General features: G+C 44.4%; 1 protein-coding gene across 1 annotated transcript in view; it reads left to right on the top strand.

Moving 5' to 3' along the window:
• The first annotated feature begins 706 nt into the window (after nucleotides 1-706).
• ptpn2b (protein tyrosine phosphatase non-receptor type 2b) overlaps nucleotides 707-21573 on the top strand; it is an 85191-nt gene continuing 64324 nt past the window's right edge. Inside the window, exons 1-5 of the mRNA XM_041869321.2 lie at nucleotides 707-865; nucleotides 7275-7365; nucleotides 7580-7680; nucleotides 14375-14473; nucleotides 15682-15819. Of these exons, the coding sequence (XP_041725255.1) occupies nucleotides 809-865; nucleotides 7275-7365; nucleotides 7580-7680; nucleotides 14375-14473; nucleotides 15682-15819 (486 nt within the window). The 5' untranslated portion in view covers nucleotides 707-808. The remainder of the gene's footprint in view (nucleotides 866-7274; nucleotides 7366-7579; nucleotides 7681-14374; nucleotides 14474-15681; nucleotides 15820-21573) is intronic.

The following is a 21573-nucleotide window of genomic DNA, read 5'->3' as shown; positions in this document are numbered from 1 at the left end:
GGCTAAACCTGGTCTTAACTTCCAATGCTCCATCCCCCTGCCCAACCCCCCTCCACGCCACTCCGCCAACCGCCAGGATGCCCGGCATCAGAACATTCCAGGCATTCCCGTGATTGGCAGATAGCAGGTTGATTGACATGTCGGACCCCGCGAACACTGGGTACTGGTAGGTACAACACAACCATCTACTAGCCTAACACATAACACACAGCTGTCTGTGCGGGTCGCTACAGTAGTTTCACTGCCAAGCTGAAATACGCCACTTCATAATATTTGACTGCCAAATTGTGCCAAAGCAAACTATATTATAGTCCCAAACGATATGAATTAATTATTCTCTCGAAACCAGGCCGCAGTCACTAATATGCCTTAAAAAGGTGAGCATTTATTATCTCGAATGACATAGAAAATCTTTGTTTTTGACAGATCCCGAAGGTTTCCTCTAGTTACCACAGCCACAAAGTCAATATCGTAAACATTCATACAAATAAATAGATTTTCGGTCTTAATTTAAGGTTAGGCATAAGGTTAGCAGTGCGGTTTGGTTAAGGTTAGATTTAAAATCACAGTTTAAAATTAGAAATTGTAGAAATAGGCTGAGTTTATGACTTTGTGGCAACTAGTGACGAACATTACCGAAGGACCCCTAATGGCGCATGCGCACATCACCCCGTATTAGACGTCAACTACACTGAGAAAGTCTGTAATCGTTTTTTTTTTTTTTTTTGCGAATGGCTTTGTTTTAAAACAAGTAATGACTTAAATAATTTATAGTTATCATCCATATTGATAAAATAACACTTTAAAAATGGACCAGGACTTTAAGGACATGGATTCAGAGGGCCGGTGGCAGAACTTATACATAGTAAGTTAGCTAGCTGTTAGCTTAGCTAATGCAGCTAGCAGCACCAGTGTCAGCTGCTATTTACGCACGCAAATAGCAGCTATTCGTAGAAATACGCAGGGGATGTTTATTTCTTAGTTCTCTTGTTGCCTTTTACTTTTCTGTCTTTAGACATCTCTTTTCGGTGATGGCGCACAACAATACTTAGCTAGACTCAAAGCCAACAATCTGGAGTTTTTAGCGTGCGCATGCATGCGGTTACTAACGACATCCTCGCTAAGAGGTTTATCTAGCCAGCTAGCTAGCTACTTAGCTAACGGTTGTTCTCTTTTCGATAGTATTTGTATTTATTATAGATCCCCATTAGCTGGGGTCCAGCAAAATTAAGACAGTTATACATTTAAAAAAACATTACAATACATTTATAACATATTTCACAGCACACTAAGTGTGTGCCCTCAGGCCCCTACTCCACTACCACATATCTACAACACAAAATCCGTGTGTGTATGCATGTGTCTGTGCCTATGTTTGTGTTGCTTCACAGTCCCCGCTGTTCCATAAGGTGTATTTTTATGTATTTTTAAAATCTGATTATGCTGCTTGCATCAGTTACCTGATGTGGAATAGAGTTCCATGTAGTCATGGCTCTATGTAGTACTGTGTGCCTCCCATAGTCTGTTCTGGACTTGGGGACTGTGAAGAGACCTCTGGTGGCATGTCTTGTGGGGTATGCATCTGTGTCCGAGCTGTGCGCCAGTAGTTCAAACAGACAGCTCGGTGCTTTCAACATTTCAACATCTCTCACAAACACAAGCAGTGATGAAGTCAATCTCTTCTCCACTTTGAGCCAGGAGATTGACATGCATATTATTAATGTTTGCTCTCTGTGTTTATCCAAGGGCCAGCCGTCCTGCCCTGTTTTGAGCTAATTTTCCTAAGTCTCTCTTTGTGGCACCTGACCACACGACTGAACAGTAGTCCAGGTGCGATAAAACTAGAGCCTGTAGGACCTGCCTTGTTGATAGTGCTGTTAAGAAGGTAGAACAGCGCTATATGTTCTGACCATGATAGTTTACAATCCAGGGTTACTCCAAGCAGTTTAGTCATGTCAACTTGCTCAATCTCCACATTATTTATTACAAAATTTAATTCAGGTTTGGAGTTTAGTGAAGGATTTGTTCCAAATATTTAGGACTAACTTATTCCTTGCCACACACTCTGAAACTAACTGCAACTCTTTAAGTGTTGCAGTCATTTCAGTCGCTGTAGTAGCTGACATGTATAAATCAAATCAAATCAAATTTTATTGGCCACATGCGCCGAATACAACAGGTGCAGACATTACAGTGAAATGCTTACTTACAGCCCTTAACCAACAGTGCATTTATTTTTAACAAAAAAGTAAAAATAAAACAACAACAAAAAAGTGTTGAGAAAAAAAAGAGCAGAAGTAAAATAAAATAACAGTAGGGAGGCTATATATACAGGGGGGTACCGGTGCAGAGTCAATGTGCGGGGGTACCGGCTAGTTGAGGTAGTTGAAGTAATATGCACATGTGGGCAGAGATAAAGTGACTATGCATAAATAATTAACAGAGTAGCAGCAGCGTAAAAGGATGGGGTGGGGGGGCAGTGCAAATATTTAGTCCGGGTAGCCATGATTAGCTGTTCAGGAGTCTTATGGCTTGGGGGTAGAAGCTGTTGAGAAGTCTTTTGGACCTAGACTTGGCACTCCGGTACCGCTTGCCGTGCGGTAGCAGAGAGAACAGTCTATGACTAGGGTGGCTGGAGTCTTTGACAATTTTGAGGGCTTTCCTCTGACACCACCTGGTATAGTGTTGAGTCATCCGCATACATAGATAGACACTCTGGCTTTACTCAAAGCCAGTGGCATGTCATTAGTAAAGATTGAAAAAAGTAATGGGCCTAGACAGCTGCCCTGGGGAATTCCTGATTCTACCTGGATTATGTTGGAGAGGCTTCCATTAAAGAACACCCTCTGTGTTCTGTTAGACAGGTAACTCTTTATCCACAATATAGCAGGGGGTGTAAAGCCATAACGCATACGTTTTTCCAGCAGCAGACTATGATCGATAATGTCAAAAGCCACACTAAAGTCTAACAAAACAGCCCCCACAATCTTTTTATCATCAATTTCTCTCAGCCAATCATCAGTCATTTGTGTAAGTGCTGTGCTTGTTGAATGTCTTTCTCTATAAGCATGCTGAAAGTTTGTTGTCCATTTGTTTACTGTAAAATAGCATTGTATCTGGTCAAACACTATTTTTTCCAATAGTTTACTAAGGGTTGGTAACAGGCTGATTGGTCGGCTATTTGAGCCAGTAAAGGGGGCTTTACTATTCTTAGGTAGCAGAATGACTTTTGCTTCCCTCCAAGCCTGGGGGCACATACATTCTAGTAGGTTTAAATTGAAAATATGGCAAATAGGATTGGCAATATCGTCCGCTATTATCCTCAGTAATTTTCCATCCAAGTTGTCAGACCCCGGTGGCTTGTCATTGTTGATAGACAACAATACTTTTTTCACCTCTTCCACACTCACTTTACGGAAATCAAAATTACAACGTTTGTCTTTCATAATTTGGTCAGATATCAAATCAAATCAAATTTTATTGGCCACATGCGCTGAATACAACAGGTGCAGACATTACAGTGAAATGCTTACTTACAGCCCTTAACCAACAGTGCATTTATTTTTAATAAAAAAAGTAAAATAAAACAACAACAAAAGTGTTGAGAAAAAAAGAGCAGAAGTAAAATAAAATAACAGCAGGGAGGCTATATATACAGGGGGGTACCGGGGCGGGGGCACCGGCTAGTTGAGGTAATATGTACATGTGGGTAGAGTTAAAGTGACTATGCATAAATAATTCACAGAGTAGCAGCAGCATAAAAAAATGGGGTGGGGGGCAGTGCAAATAGTCTGGGTAGCCATGATTAGCTGTTCAGGAGTCTTATGGCTTGGGGGTAGAAGCTGTTGAGAAGTCTTTTGGACCTAGATTTGGCACTCCGGTACCGCTTGCCGTACGGTAGCAGAGAGAACAGTCTATGACTAGGGTGGCTGGAGTCTTTGACAATTTTGAGGGCCTTCCTCTGACACCGCCTGGTATAGAGGTCCTGGATGGCAGGAAGCTTGGCCCCAGTGATGTACTGGGCCGTACGCACTACCCTCTGTAGTGCCTTGCGGTCGGAGGCCAAGCAGTTGCCATACCAGGCGGTGATGCAACCAGTCAGGATGCTCTCGATGGTGCAGCTGTAGAATTCTTTGAGGATCTGAGGACCCATGCCAAATCTTTTCAGTCTCCTGAGGGGGAATAGGCTTTGTCGTGCCCTCTTCACGACTATTTTAATGTGTTTGGACCATGATAGTTTGTTGGTGATGTGGACACCAAGGAACTTGAAGCTCTCAACCTGTTCCACTACAGCCCCGTCGATGAGAATGGGGGCTTGGATATACTTGGATGTGTAGTGTCAACGTTTGTTGCTGGCATGTCATGCCTAAATTAGCTAATCTTGCCAATGATTAGATTGCCAGCTACATTTACATTTAACATTTACGTCATTTAGCAGACGCTCTTATCCAGAGTGACTTACAAATTGGTGCATTCACCCTATAGCCAGTGGGATAACCACTTTACAATTTTTTATTTTTATTTTATTTTTTTGGGGGGGGTAGAAGGATTACTTTATCCTATCCCAGGTATTCCTTAAAGAGGTGGGGTTTCAAATGTCTCCGGAAGGTGGTGAGTGACTCCGCTGTCCTGGCGTCGTGAGGGAGCTTGTTCCACCATTGGGGTGCCAGAGCAGCGAACAGTTTTGACTGGGGTGAGCGGGAACTATGCTTCCGCAGAGGAAGTGGAGTCAGCAGGCCAGAGGTGGATGAACGCAATGCCCTCGTTTGGGTGTAGGGACTGATCAGAGCCTGAAGGTACGGAGGTGCCGTTCCCCTCACAGCTCCATAGGCAAGCACCATGGTCTTGTAACAGATGCGAGCTTCAACTGGAAGCCAGTGGCGTGTGCGGAGGAGCGGGGTGACGTGAGAGAACTTGGGAAGGTTGAACACCAGACGGGCTGCGGCATTCTGAATGAGTTGTAGGGGTTTAATGGCACAGGCAGGGAGCCCAGCCAACAGCGAGTTGCAGTAATCCAGACGGGAGATGACAAGTGCCTGGATTAGGACCTGTGCCGCTTCCTGTGTAAGGCAGGTCGTACTCTCCGAATGTTGTAGAGCATGAACCTGCAGGATCGGGTCACCGCCTTGATGTTAGCGGAGAACGACAGGGTGTTGTCCAGGGTCACCCAAGGCTCTTCGCACTCTGGGAGGAGGACACAGCGAGTTGTCAACCGTGATGGCGAGATCATGGAACGGGCAGTCCTTCCCGGGAGGAAGAGCAGCTCCGTCTTGCCAGGGTTCAGCTTGAGGTGGTGATCCGTCATCCATACTGATATGTCTGCCAGACATGCAGAGATGCGATTCGCCACCTGGTTATCAGAAGGGGGAAAGGAGAAGATTAGTTGTGTATCGTCTGCGTAGCAATGATAGGAGAGGCCATGTGAGGATATGACAGAGCCAAGTGACTTGGTGTATAGGGAGAATAGGAGAGGGCCTAGAACTGAGCCCTGGGGGACACCAGTGGTGAGAGCACGTGGTGCGGAGACAGATTCTCGCCACGCCACTTGGTAGGAGCGACCGGTCAGGTAGGACGCAATCCAAGAGTGAGCCACGCCGGAGATGCCCAGCTCGGAGAGGGTGGAGAGGAGGATCTGATGGTTCACAGTATCAAAGGCAGCAGACAGGTCTAGAAGGACAAGAGGAGAGAGAGTTAGCTTTAGCAGTGCGGAGAGCCTCCGTGACACAGAGAAGAGCAGTCTCAGGTGAATGACCAGTCCTGAAACCTGACTGGTTTGGATCAAGAAGGTCATTCTGAGAGAGATAGCAAGAGAGTTGGCTAAAGACGGCACGCTCAATAGTTTTGGAAAGAAAAGAAAGAAGGGATACTGGTCTGTAGTTGTTGACATCAGTGGGATCGAGTGTTGGTTTTTTGAGAAGGGGTGCAACTCTCACTCTCTTGAAGACGGAAAGGACATAGCCAGCGGTCAAGGATGAGTTGATCAGCGAGGTGAGGTAGGGGAGAAGGTCACCGGAGATGGTCTGGAGAAGAGAGGAGGGGATGGGGTCAAGCGGGCAGGTTGTTGGGCGGCCTACAGTCACAAGTCGCAAGATTTTATCTGGAGAGAGAGGGGAGAAAGAAGTCAAAGCATAGGGTAGGGCAGTGTGAGCAGGACCAGCAGTGTCATTAGACTTAACAAACGGGGATCGGATGTCGTCAACCTTCTTTTTCAAAGTGGTTGACGAAGTCATCCACAGAGGGAGGAGGAGGGGGGTTCAGCAGTGAGGAGAATGTGGCAAAGAGCTTCCTAGGGTTAGAGGCATATGCTTGGAATTTAGAGTGGTAGAAAGTGGCCTTAGCAGCAGAAACAGATGAAGAAAATGTAGAGAGGAGGGAGTGAAAAGATGCCAGGTCGGCAGGGAGTTTAGTTTTCTTCCATTTCCGTGAGCTCGCAATGAGTCATCAAGCCACGGAGCTGGAGGGGAGGACCGAGCCGGCCGGGAGGATAGGGGACACAGGGAGTCAAAGGATGCAGAAAGGGAGGAGAGGAGGGTTGAGGAGGCAGAATCAGGAGATTGGAGGGAGAAGGATTGAGCAGAGGGAAGAGATGATAGGATGGAAGAGGAGAGAGTAGTGGGAGAGAGAGAGCGAAGGTTGCGGCGAAGCATTACCATCTGTGTAGGGGCAGAGATGGTTTGTCAACAGATTCAAAACCCTGCTGGTGCTTCCAATTAGTGAGCACAAGTGTTTATTTGGGCAATCGCAGATGACAACTATTTCCTGAATTTGTTGGTCAGCGGTTTTAACCTTTTAAACATCCATTGGTTGCTGCCAAGTGTGGCAGATTGTGTTATGAGTTTATAGCAATCCGCTGTCTTTAATTTTAAAAGACGCTCCTAAAGATGATGAACTGCCTTTCTCCCTGAGTTGATGTTTCCCGTCCTTGTTTTAGACCAGTCAGTGATGCTGATGAGACCTGCCTTTATGTCATGATCATTTCAGGGATGAGATTATTCCTGATCAATAAGGAGTACCTGCTCTTCTGACATCATCCACTGTTCATAAACTACTGAACTAGTCCCCCGAACCTAAACCGTTATCCTACCAGTAATACATGAGGTTCCATTCAGTGCCCACAGCATCATCCATCCTATCAGTGTGACCAGAGGATCTAGCTAAACATGGTCTGATTCCGTGAAATCTATCTAAAGTAGTCTGACCTTGTGTGCAGGCCTATAGAGAAACCATTCATAGTCTATAAGTCTGTGATGACTGAACCGTTTGTTTGTCTGCAGGAAATACGGAATCAGTCCCATGAATGCCCTTTCAAAGTTGCTAAATATCCAGAAAATCGCAACCGGAACCGATACAGAGATGTCAATCCATGTAAGTGACTTCATACCCCTTTATATCTTGTTCGTTTTTTAAAAGGTTTCGTTGTTGTTGTCTTACGTACCACATTGATAGCTGTATGATACCAACTTCAGATTCAGAAAATGTTATTGTCCTCAATGAGGCAATTCAATACATACATAAACTTGTCTTTCACTTGGATATGTTGTTAATATATTACTTCTCTCCTCTGTGGTTGTCTGTGTAGTTGATCACAGCAGAGTTAAACTGGAGAAGGCAGAGAACGACTACATCAACGCCAGCCTGGTGGTCATAGAGGAGGCCCAGAGGAGTTACATTTTAACTCAGGTGACTTGTCCATTCTGTTGTTATTGTTGTCCATTCTGTTATTATTGTTGTCCATTCTGTTGTTATTGTCGTCCATTCTGTTGTTATTGTCGTCCATTCTGTTGTTATTGTCGTCCATTCTGTTGTTATTGTCGTCCATTCTGTTGTTATTGTTGTCCATTCTGTTGTTATTGTTGTCCATTCTGTTGTTATTGTTGTCCATTCTGTTGTTATTGTCGTCCATTCTGTTGTTATTGTCGTCCATTCTGTTGTTATTGTCGTCCATTCTGTTGTTATTGTCGTCCATTCTGTTGTTATTGTTGTCCATTCTGTTGTTATTGTTGTCCATTCTGTTGTTATTGTCGTCCATTCTGTTGTTATTGTTGTCCATTCTGTTGTTATTGTCGTCTATTCTGTTGTTATTGTTGTCCATTCTGTTGTTATTGTTGTCCATTCTGTTGTTATTGTCGTCCATTCTGTTGTTATTGTCATCCATTCTGTTGTTATTGTCGTCCATTCTGTTGTTATTGTCGTCCATTCTGTTGTTATTGTTGTCCATTCTGTTGTTATTGTTGTCCATTCTGTTGTTATTGTCGTCCATTCTGTTGTTATTGTCGTCCATCTACAGCCCTCTAATATGATGTTTTCCTCTTTGTATTGTTTCTTTCCTATTATGTCTGACTTCTATTAACATAACTAACTCTTGATTAACAGAGCTAACACTTGATTAACAGAGCTAACACTTGATTAACAGAGCTAACACTTGATTAACAGAGCTAACACTTGATTAACAGAGCTAACACTTGATTAACAGAACTAACACTGATTAAAAGAACACTTGATTAAAAGAACACTTGATTAACAGAACTAACATTTGATTAACAGAACTAACACTTGATTCACAGAACACTTGATTCACAGAACACTTGATTCACAGAACACTTGATTCACAGAACACTTGATTCACAGAACTGACACTTGATTAACAGAACACTTGATTAACAGAACACTTGATTAACAGCGCTAACACTTGATTAACAGAGCTAACACTTGATTAACAGAGCTAACACTTGATTAACAGAGCTAACACTTGATTAACAGAGCTAACACTTGATTAACAGAGCTAACACTTGATTAACAGGGCTAACACTTGATTAACAGAACTAACACTTGATTAACAGAACTAACACTGATTAACAGAACACTTGATTAAAAGAACACTTGATTAACAGAACACTTGATTAACAGAACACTCGATTAACAGAACTAACATTTGATTAACAGAACTAACACTTGATTCACAGAACACTTGATTCACAGAACACTTGATTCACAGAAGACTTGATTCACAGAACACTTGATTCACAGATCTGACACTGATTAACAGAACACTTGATTAACAGAACACTTGATTAACAGAACACTTGATTAACAGAACTAACACTTGACTAACATAACACTTGATTCACAGAACACTTGATTCACAGAACACTTGATTCACATAACACTTGATTCACAGAACACTTGATTCACAGAACACTTGATTAACAGAACTAACACTTGACTAACAGAACTAACACTTGATTCACAGAACACTTGATTCACAGAACACTTGATTCACAGAACACTTGATTCACAGAACACTTGATTCACAGAACACTTGATTCACAGAACACTTGATTCACAGAACACTTGATTAAAAGAACAGTTGATTAACAGAACAAATAGTTGATTAACATAACAAATAGTTGATTAACAGAGCTAACACTTGATTAACAGAGCTAACACTTGATTAACAGAGCTAACACTTGATTAACAGAGCTAACACTTGAGTAAAAAGAACACTTGATTGACAGAACTAACACTGATTAATGATTAACAGAACAAACACTCGATTAACAGAACTAACACTCGATTAACAGAACTAACACTAGATTCACAGAACTAACACTCGATTCACAGTACTAACACTCGATTAACAGAACTAACACTCGATTAACAGAACTAACACTCGATTAACAGAACTAACACTCGATTCACAGAACTAACACTCGATTCACAGAACTAACACTCGATTCACAGAACTAACACTCGATTAACAGAACTAACACTCGATTAACAGAACTAACACTAGATTCACAGAACTAACACTAGATTCACAGAACTAACACTCGATTCACAGAACTAACACTCGATTCACAGAACTAACACTCGATTAACAGAACTAACACTCGATTCACAGAACTAACACTCGATTCACAGAACTAACACTCGATTCACAGAACTAACACTCGATTCACAGAACTAACACTCGATTCACAGAACTAACACTTGATTCACAGAACTAACACTTGATTAACAGAGCTAACACTGATTAACAGAACACTTGATTAAAGAACACTTGATTCACAGAACTGACACTGATCAACAGAACACTTGATTCACAGAACACTTGATTCACAGAACACTTGATTCACAGAACACTTGATTCACAGAACTGACACTGATCAACAGAACTAACACTAATTAACAGAACTAACACTTGATTAACAGAACACTTGATTAAAATAACAAACAATTGATTAACAGAACAAATAGTTGATTAACAGAACAAACATTTGATTAACAGAACAAACATTTGATTAACAGAACAAACAGTTGATTAACAGAACAAACAGAACAAACAGTTGATTAGCAGAAACAGCGCCGGAGAAGATGGCTGCCGTTTTACAGCCCTCTAACCATTTGTACTATTATGTGTGTTTTTCCGCGTTATTTGTAATTGATTTTGTACATAATGTTTCTGCCATCGTCTCTTATAACTAAAAAGAGCTTCTGGATATCAGGACAGCGATTACTCACCTCGTATTGGACGAAGATTTTTTCTTCAACGAGGCGGCCGCGAAGGATATCATACAGACACCCGACAAGGCCCAAATCCCCGTCATTCGCATGAGGAAGAGACAGAGATATCGTGGACGTAGATCGGGGTGCCTTGTAAGGATCCGACGGCGAGCGAGTAAACTGCCTCTTCCATCAATCCTATTAGCCAATCTTCAATCATTGGATAACAAATTGGATGACCTAAGATTACGGTTATCCTACCAACGGGACATTAAAAACTGTAATATCTTATGTTTCACCGAGTCGTGGCTGAACGACATGGATAACATACAGCTAGCGGGCTATACGCTACATCGGCAGAATAGAACGGCTGACACCGGTAAGACAAGGGGTGGCGGTCTGTGTATATTTGTAAACAACAGCTGGTGCACAAAATCAAATACTAAGGAAGTCTCGAGGTTTTGCTCGCCTGAGGTAGAGTATCTTATGATAAGCTGTAGACCACACTATTTACCAAGAGTTTTCTTCTATATTTTTCATAGCTGTCTATTTACCACCACAAACCAATGCTGGCATTAAGATTGCACTGAATGAGTTGTATAAGGCCATAAATCAACAGGAAAACGGCTCCTAGTGGCCGGGGACTTTAATGCAGGGAAACTTAAATCCGTTCTACCTAATTTCTACCAGCTGTTAAATGTGCAACCAGAGGAAAAAAAACTCTAGACCACCTTTACTCCACACACAGAGACGCATACAAAGCTCTCCCTCGCCCTCCATTTGGCAAATCTGACCATAACTCTATCCTCCTGATTCCTGCTTATAAGCAAAAACTAAAGCAGGAAGCACCAGTGACTCGGTTAATAAAAAAGTGGTCAGATGACGCAGATGCTAAGCTACAGGACTGTTTTGCTAGCACAGACTGGAACATGTTCCGGGATTTTCTTCAGACAGCATTGAGGAGTACACCACATCAGTCACTGGCTTCATCAATAAGTGCATCGATGATGTCGTCCCCACAGTGACCGTACGTACATACCCCAACCAGAAGCCATGGATTACAGGCAACATCCACACTAAGCTAAAGGGTAGAGCTGCCGCTTTCAAGGAGCGGGACTCTAACCCAGGTGCTTATAAGAAATCCCGCTATGCCCTCCGACAAACCATCAAACAGGCAAAGAGTCAATACAGGACTAAGATTGAATCCTACTACACCGGCTCCGACGCTCGTCGGATGTGGCAGGGCTTGAAAACTATTACAGACTACAAAGGGAAGCACAGCCGCGAGCTGCCCAGTGACACAAGCCTACCAGATGAGCTAAACCACTTCTATGCTCGCTTCGAGGCAAGCAACACTGAAGCATGCATGAGAGCACCAGCTGTTCCGGATGACTATGTGATCACGCTCTCCGTAGCCGATGTGAGTAAGACTTTTAAGCAGGTCAACATTCACAAGGCCGCAGGGCCAGACGGATTACCAGGACGTGTACTCCGAGCATGTGCTGACCAACTGGCAAGTGTCTTCACTGACATTTTCAACATGTCCCTGACTGAGTCTGTAATACCAACATGTTTCAAGCAGACCACCATAGTCCCCGTGCCCAAGGACCTGCCTAAATGACTACCGACCCGTAGCATTGACGTCTGTAGCCATGAAGTGCTTTGAAAGGCTGGTCATGGCTCACATCAACAGCATTATCCCAGAAACCCTAGACCCACTCCAATTTGCATACCGCCCCAACAGATCCACAGATGATGCAATCTCTATTGCACTCCACACTGCCCTTTCCCACCTGGACAAGAGGAACACCTACGTGAGAATGCTATTCATTGACTACAGCTCAGCATTCAACACCATAGTGCCCTCTAAGCTCATCACTAAGCTAAGGATCCTGGGACTAAACACCTCCCCTCTGCAACTGGATCCTGGACTTCCTGACGGGCCCGCCCCCAGGTGGTAAGGGTAGGTAACAACACATCTGCCACACTGATCCTCAACACGGGGGCCCCTCAGGGGTGCGTGCTCAGTCCCCTCTTGTACTCTCTGTTCACCCATGACTGCATGGCCAGACACGACCCCAACACCATCATTAAGTTTGCCGACGACACAACAGTGGTAGGCCTGATCACCGACAACGATGAGACAGCCTATAGGGAGGAGGTCAGAGACCTGGCCGTGTGGTGCCAGGACAACAACCTCTCCCTCAACGTGACCAAGACAAAGGAGATGATTGTGGACTAGAGGAAAAGGAGGACCGAGCATGCCCCCATTCTCATCGACGGGGCTGTAGTGGAACAGGTTGAGAGCTTCAAGTTCCTTGGTGTCCACATCACCAACAAACTATCATGGTCCAAACACACCAAGACAGTCGTGAAGAGGGCACGACAAAGCCTATTCCCCCTCAGGAGACTGAAAAGATTTGGCATGGGTCCTCAGATCCTCAAAAAATTCTACAGCTGCACCATCGAGAGCATCCTGACTGGTTGCATCACCGCCTGGTATGGCAACTGCTTGGCCTCCGACCGTAAGGCACTACAGAGGGTAGTGCGTACGGCCCAGTACATCACTGGGGCCAAGCTTCCTGCCATCCAGGACCTCTATACCAGGCGGTGTCAGAGGAAGGCCCTCAAAATTGTCAAAGACTCCAGCCACCCTAGTCATAGACTGTTCTCTCTGCTACCGCACGGCAAGCGGTACCGGAGTGCCAAGTCTAGGTCCAAAAGACTTCTCAACAGCTTCTACCCCCAAGCCATAAGACTCCTGAACAGCTAATCATGGCTACCCGGACTATTTGCACTGCCCCCCCACCCCATCCTTTTACGCTGCTGCTACTCTGTTAATTATTTATGCATAGTCACTTTAACTCTACCCACATGTACATATTACTTCAACTACCTCAACTAGCCGGTGCCCCCGCACATTGACTCTGCACCGGTACCCCCCTGTATATATAGCCTCCCTACTGTTATTATATTTTACTTCTGCTCTTTTTTTTCTCAACACTTTTTTTGTTGTTGTTTTATTTGTACTTTTTTGTTAAAAATAAATGCACTGTTGGTTAAGGGCTGTAAGTAAGCATTTCACTGTAATGTCTGCACCTGTTGTATTCGGCGCATGTGGCCAATAAAATTTGATTTGATTTGATTAACAGAACAAACAGAACTAACACTTGATTAACAGAACTAACACTTGATTACAGAACTAACACTTGATTAACAGAGCTAACACTTGATTAACAGAACTGACACTTGATTAACAGAACTAACACTTGATTAACAGAGCTAACACTTGATTAACAGAACTGACACTTGATTAACAGAACTAACACTTGATTAACAGAACTAACACTTGATTAACAGAACTGACACTTTATTAACAGAACTAACACTAACAGAACTAACACTTGATTAACAGAACTAACACAGTGATGTTGTTATGAAGGATCTGTTTAACCACAGCCAAACTGATGATGTTACAGAGCAATGACTGGAAACAGGAAATGGATGATGAGGATGAAGGGTTTGAGGGGAGGAACTAATCGTTACCAAATTGACTAAAACAATCTGTTTGCACTCTGACCTGGTGGTGTGATATTATATGAATGGTGTTTCTAAGCCTGAAAAAAGTTACAAATAGAACTGTTGATATCTTGTAATATTTATTACTTGACTGACCCCCAAATGCACTTTAATTTCCCAATGCCTAATCTTGGTTAGCTAATGGGTTTGTGTCTGTCTGGTCTGTCTGTCTGTCTGTATGGTCTGTCTGTCTGTCTGTCTGTATGGTCTGTATGGTCTGTCTGTCTGTATGGTCTGTCTGTCTGTATGGTCTGTCTGTCTGTCTGTCTGTCTGCCTGTCTGTCATCCACAGGGCCCTCTGAGGAACACCTGTGGTCACTTCTGGTTGATGATCTGGGAACAAAATACCAAGGCTGTCATCATGCTGAACAGAGTCATAGAGAAGGGATCAGTGAGTACATTAGGCTGTCATCATGCTGAACAGAGTTATAGAGAAGGGATCAGTGAGTACATTAGGCTGTTATAATGCTGAACAGAGTTATAGAGAAGGGATCAGTGAGTACATTAGGCTGTCATCATGCTGAACAGAGTTATAGAGAAGGGATCAGTGAGTACATTAGGCTGTCATCATGCTGAACAGAGTTATAGAGAAGGGATCAGTGAGTACATTAGGCTGTTATAATGCTGAACAGAGTTATAGAGAAGGGATCAGTGAGTACATTAGGCTGTCATCATGCTGAACAGAGTCATAGAAAAGGGATCAGTGAGTACATTAGGCTGTCATCATGCTGAACAGAGTCATAGAGAAGGGATCAGTGAGTACATTAGGCTGTTATAATGCTGAACAGAGTTATAGAGAAGGGATCAGTGAGTACATTAGGCTGTTATAATGCTGAACAGAGTTATAGAGAAGGGATCAGTGAGTACATTAGGCTGTCATCATGCTGAACAGAGTTATAGAGAAGGGATCAGTGAGTACATTAGGCTGTTATAATGCTGAACAGAGTTATAGAGAAGGGATCAGTGAGTACATTAGGCTGTCATCATGCTGAACAGAGTCATAGAGAAGGGATCAGTGAGTACATTAGGCTGTTATAATGCTGAACAGAGTTATAGAGAAGGGATCAGTGAGTACATTAGGCTGTCATCATGCTGAACAGAGTCATAGAGAAGGGATCAGTGAGTACATTAGGCTGTTATAATGCTGAACAGAGTTATAGAGAAGGGATCAGTGAGTACATTAGGCTGTTATAATGCTGAACAGAGTTATAGAGAAGGGATCAGTGAGTACATAAGGCTGTTATAATGCTGAACAGTCATAGAGAAGGGATCAGTGAGTACATAACTACTATCTTCTAGTATTGCCTGCATGTGGTACACAGATCACACTATTTTTGGTAAGATGGGGGAGTGAAAAGCCACTTTCTGTGGAGTTGTATTTCCTCCGACTCTGTGGTTTAGAGAATGGGAGGGGGCCTGACAGTTCCCCAAGCACAGGATTTTATTCTTCAGATGCTGCTTGAGCCAACCCCCCCTTCATGCATAGTGCTTATGCAGTATATTATTAAGACTGGAAACGCTTCTCTTTTCTGTCACGAGTTCACCGTTCAACTAAGGTGTCTGACTTACTGACTGTCTTCTGTATTTCCCGCCTGACAGGAAAAGTGTGCTCAGTATTGGCCGACGCAGGATGAGCATGAGATGTCGTTCAGAGATACACATTTCCTGATAACGCTGGTTTCAGAAGACGTCAAGTCCTACTACACAACCAGAGTGCTGGAGCTGCATAATGAGAAGGTGAGTCACTTTAACATGATGGAAGTCTGAGTAATGCACCAGGGCTTGTCTCCATAAAGCATGTCATAGCAAGAGTGCTAATCTAGGATCAGGTCTCCTCTGTGATCTTATTCATTGTGATCTAAAACTTTAAACTGATGCTAGATCAGGGTGAAGGAGTTGTAGAATGCTAACGAGTCATATCTAAAATGGTGTGAATATGATGATGCATCAGAGATGACGTTGTGATACATCTCTATTAGAGCTGGGCGATATGGACAATAAGTAATATCGCAATATAAAACTGACTTTTCCATTAGTAGCAGGGCTCTAGACTGACTTTTCCATTAGTGGCAGGGCTCTAGACTGACTTTTCCATTAGTGGCAGGGCTCTAGACTGACTTTTCCATTAGCAGCAGGGCTCTAGACTGACTTTTCCATTAGCGGCAGGGCTCTAGACTGACTTTTCCATTAGTGGCAGGGCTCTAGACTGACTTTTCCATTAGTGGCAGGGCTCTAGACTGACTTTTCCATTAGTGGCAGGGCTCTAGACTGACTTTTCCATTAGTGGCAGGGCTCTAGACTGACTTTTCCATTAGCGGCAGGGCTCTAGACTGACTTTTCCATTAGCAGCAGGGCTCTAGACTGACTTTTCCATTAGCAGCAGGGCTCTAGACTGACTTTTCCATTAGTGGCAGGGCTCTAGACTGACTTTTCCATTAGTGGCAGGGCTCTAGACTCCGACTTTTCCATTAGTGGCAGGGCTCTGGACTGACTTTTTCCATTAGTGGCAGGGCTCTAGACTGACTTTTCCATTAGTGGCAGGGCTCTAGACTGACTTTTCCATTAGTGGCAGGGCTCTAGACTGACTTTTCCATTAGTGGCAGGGCTCTAGACTGACTTTTCCATTAGGGGGAGGGCTCTAGACTGACTTTTCTGTGACTTTATCCACTCCACATAGAAACGTATACAGTACATACAAACAACAACTTACAGACGCACAGAAACAATGACTACATCTCATATGCCCAGACCCTCATGCTCTCACCTCCATCCCTGCCCAGACCCTCATGCTCTCACCTCCATCCCTGCCCAGACCCTCATGCTCTCACCTCCATCCCTGACCAGACCCCCATGCTCTCACCTCCATCCCTGACCAGACCCTCATGCTCTCACCTCCATCCCTGACCAGACCCTCATGCTCTCACCTCCATCCCTGACCAGACCCTCTCACCTCCATCCCTGACCAGACCCTCATGCTCTCACCTCCATCCCTGACCAGACCCCCATGCTCTCACCTCCATCCCTGACCAGACCCTCTCACCTCCATCCCTGCCCAGACCCTCATGCTCTCACCTCCATCCCTGCCCAGACCCTCATGCTCTCACCTCCATCCCTGACCAGACCCTCATGCTCTCACCTCCATCCCTGACCAGACCCTCATGCTCTCACCTCCATCCCTGACCAGACCCTCATGCTCTCACCTCCATCCCTGACCAGACCTACATGCTCTCACCTCCATCCCTGACCAGACCCTCTCACCTCCATCCCTGACCAGACCCTCTCACCTCCATCCCTGCCCAGACCCTCTCACCTCCATCCCTGCCCAGACCCTCATGCTCTCACCTCCATCCCTGACCAGACCCTCATGCTCTCACCTCCATCCCTGCCCAGACCCTCATGCTCTCACCTCCATCCCTGACCAGACCCTCATGCTCTCACCTCCATCCCTGACCAGACCTTCATGCTCTCACCTCCATCCCTGACCAGACCCTCTCACCTCCATCCCTGACCAGACCCTCATGCTCTCACCTCCATCCCTGACCAGACCCTCATGCTCTCACCTCCATCCCTGCCCAGACCCTCTCACCTCCATCCCTGCCCAGACCCTCTCACCTCCATCCCTGCCCAGACCCTCATGCTCTCACCTCCATCCCTGACCAGACCCTCATGCTCTCACCTCCATCCCTGACCAGACCCTCATGCTCTCACCTCCATCCCTGACCAGACCCTCATGCTCTCACCTCCATCCCTGACCAGACCCTCATGCTCTCACCTCCATCCCTGACCAGACCCTCATGCTCTCACCTCCATCCCCGACCCTCATGCTCTCACCTCCATCCCTGACCAGACCCTCATGCTCTCACCTCCATCCCCGACCCTCATGCTCTCACCTCCATCCCTGACCAGACCCTCATGATCTCACCTCCATCCCTGACCAGACCCTCATGCTCTCACCTCCATCCCTGACCAGACCCTCATGCTCTCACCTCCATCCCTGACCAGACCCTCATGCTCTCACCTCCATCCCTGCCCAGACCCTCATGCTCTCACCTCCATCCCTGACCAGACCTACATGCTCTCACCTCCATCCCTGCCCAGACCCTCTCACCTCCATCCCTGACCAGACCCTCATGCTCTCACCTCCATCCCTGACCAGACCCTCTCACCTCCATCCCTGACCAGACCCTCATGCTCTCACCTCCATCCCTGACCAGACCCTCATGCTCTCACCTCCATCCCTGACCAGACCCTCTCACCTCCATCCCTGACCAGACCCTCATGCTCTCACCTCCATCCCTGACCAGACCCTCATGCTCTCACCTCCATCCCTGACCAGACCCTCATGCTCTCACCTCCATCCCTGACCAGACCCACATGCTCTCACCTCCATCCCTGCCCAGACCCTCATGCTCTCACCTCCATCCCTGACCAGACCCTCTCACCTCCATCCCTAGAGCCTGCATTATTGTTTGCCACTTGGCCTTAAATTGTACCAGTTGTTTTTCTCGGTCGTCCATGCTATTTCAATATTTCAATAATAAATCATTAGATTTTTCCATTGTGTTAATTATGGCGGATTGATTGATATCCAAGTTTTTAGTATACGTTTTATCAAGATGAGTGATCAGAAGAGAATAGTCCAGCCCATTGGGTGTCTCACTACACCCCCATATGAAATATACAGACAGATGGATTAAAAGTCAGTTTACATTGTAATACTTCTGACAGCCAACTTTCTAGCTCCATCCATAACTTTTGGACTTTGTAGCATTCCCAGAAAGCATAGATTATTGAGTCATTGTTCGTTTTACACTTAAGACATGACTCTGCCGTTGTGCTGTAGAATTTATGAATTTTGTTGTATAATAAATTCTATACATTAGTTTATACTGGATTAAGCGTACATTTTCGTTATCTGTAATTTAGTTAGTTATGCTCCATCATTCCCTCCATTTTGTGCCAACATCAGTTCTCTTTAAGTCTCGGTTCCAATAGTTTATATTTTCTTCTAAGTGATTGTCAGTTGGATCGGCTCTCTGCTCTCTGCAAGGTTTTGTATATCTTCCCTATCATATGAACATCCTTTTCTGACTCAAATAAGATTCCTTCAAGGTTGCTCTGATTTTAGTGATATGTAACTTTTAAGTTGTATATATTTGAAACTATCTACATTCTATCATGTAAATAAATATATTTTCCAATTTATCAGTGAATTCTGAAAAGCTATCCAAGGATTGTTCCATAAGGTTGTGTTTTTTGGGAGTGATATTGGTTGTTGTAGAATACGTTTATAGTGTTTTTAACTAAGAAGTTGTTAATGTTCTTAGCTTTATCCTTTGAAAATAGACAGGTAAAAAGATTCTGGGGATGAGCATGCGCATCTTCACTATGTACCCATTGTTCCTCTTTAGTGCGTTTAACTATATGTCGCACGTAAAAGCCTTGAATAGCCAGTTGATGCAATTCCAAGTCTGGAAGGTTAAAACTTTCCTCTTTATTCTATGAGTTTTATTTGCCCAAATAAAGTCTGTTATGACCGATATATGACCTTATGGGTCTATAATCAGCAGGGGACTCTCCAAATTTACCTGGTTTCAATATAACTGAAATAACTGTTTGATACATGGAACTAGGAAGTACTGACCTGTGTGACGTGTGTTGTCATTTGTGTAAATAGTGGTGCTACTATAAATAATAATAATGTCCCAAAATGTTGAATAGAATTCTCTGGGAAAGCTTCCGTTCCTGGTGCTTTTCTCTGTGTGAATGTTTTAACAGTATGTCATATTTATTCGTGAGTGATCACTGTTTTAAGTGATTTTTTTTTTTTTGTCTGTTGATATTTTCTTCGGAGTTGAGTCTAAGAAGGCTATAGGATCCATCCAACTGTTTCATTCTGATTTATATAAATGTTCATAGCCTGCATGTTTTTGGCATAATGCTGGCCTAGGCCATATGCTACATGATTCACCACCTGAGGAAGTGGGAACTCAAAACACATCAGCAAGATTGCTAATTTTAAATGTCAAACTGTTGCTAGATTGATCTAACAATACATTTAATGTCCTACAAAAGCGTTCCATTGGTAGGCTCCACTTCATTCCATAGACGCATCATCTCAAGTACATACTCAGTTTGTAAAGTGGTGTTATTTCCTTAACATTGGGAGTTGAGAAATACTTTCTATACTCCCATAAAGCTGAGACGCTCCTCTTTTTTAACAACAGTAAATGCATCCCTCCCTTCACTCCGTGTGCAAAGTGGGGAGAGGGAGTGAGAGCCTGCAGCGAGACAGGGCAGATACATACAATGCAAGAAGCAGGTTTAGGGTTTTAGAACCAAGATATCTGCAGGAACGTTGTGTAGCCTAATCATCGAAATTACAGACGTAAGCAAAATTGCTTCGGTAAGAGTAGGGCACTGTCGGTGTCAGTAATTTTCAGTTTATCGTCCACTAATTATAGTTCACTAATCTCTATCTATTATCCCCTCCCTTCCTGCCCAGGGACCTCATACAGTGTCCTACTATCTCCAGGGTTAGGGTCAATACAGTGTACTACTATCTCCAGGGTTAGGGTCAATACAGTGTCCTACTATCTCCAGGGTCAGGGTCAATACAGTGTCCTACTATCTCCAGGGTCAGGGTCAATACAGTGTCCTACTATCTCCAGGGTCAGGGTCAATACAGTGTCCTACTATCGTCAGGGTCAATACAGTGTCCTATCTCCAGGGTCAGGGTCAATACAGTGTCCTACTATCTCCAGGGTCAGGGTCAATACAGTGTCCTACTATCTCCAGGGTCAGGGTCAATACAGTGTCCTACTATCTCCAGGGTCAGGGTCAATACAGTGTCCTACTATCTCCAGGGTCAGGGTCAATACAGTGTCCTACTATCTCCAGGGTCAGGGTCAATACAGTGTCCTACTATCTCCAGGGTCAGGGTCAATACAGTGTCCTACTATCTCCAGGGTCAGGGTCAATACAGTGTCCTACTATCTCCAGGGTCAGGGTCAATACAGTGTCCTACTATCGTCAGGGTCAATACAGTGTCCTACTATCTCCAGGGTCAGGGTCAATACAGTGTCCTACTATCTCCAGGGTCAGGGTCAATACAGTGTCCTACTATCTCCAGGGTTAGGGTCAATACAGTGTCCTACTATCTCCAGGGTCAGGGTCAATACAGTGTCCTACTATCTCCAGGTTAGGGTCAATACAGTGTCCTACTATCTCCAGGGTTAGGGTCAATACAGTGTCCTACTATCTCCAGGGTTAGGGTCAATACAGTGTCCTACTATCTCCAGGGTTAGGGTCAATACAGTGTCCTACTATCTCCAGGGTTAGGGTCAATACAGTGTCCTACTATCTCCAGGGTTAGGGTCAATACAGTGTCCTACTATCTCCAGGGTCAGGGTCAATACAGTGTCCTACTATCTCCAGGGTCAGGGTCAATACAGTGTCCTACTATCTCCAGGGTTAGGGTCAATACAGTGT

The sequence above is a fragment of the Coregonus clupeaformis genome, unplaced genomic scaffold (assembly GCF_020615455.1).
Source record: "Coregonus clupeaformis isolate EN_2021a unplaced genomic scaffold, ASM2061545v1 scaf0187, whole genome shotgun sequence".
NCBI lineage: Eukaryota > Metazoa > Chordata > Actinopteri > Salmoniformes > Salmonidae > Coregonus > Coregonus clupeaformis.
The sequence above is the reverse complement of the archived record's forward strand: the minus strand, read 5'-3'. Positions and strand labels throughout refer to the sequence as shown.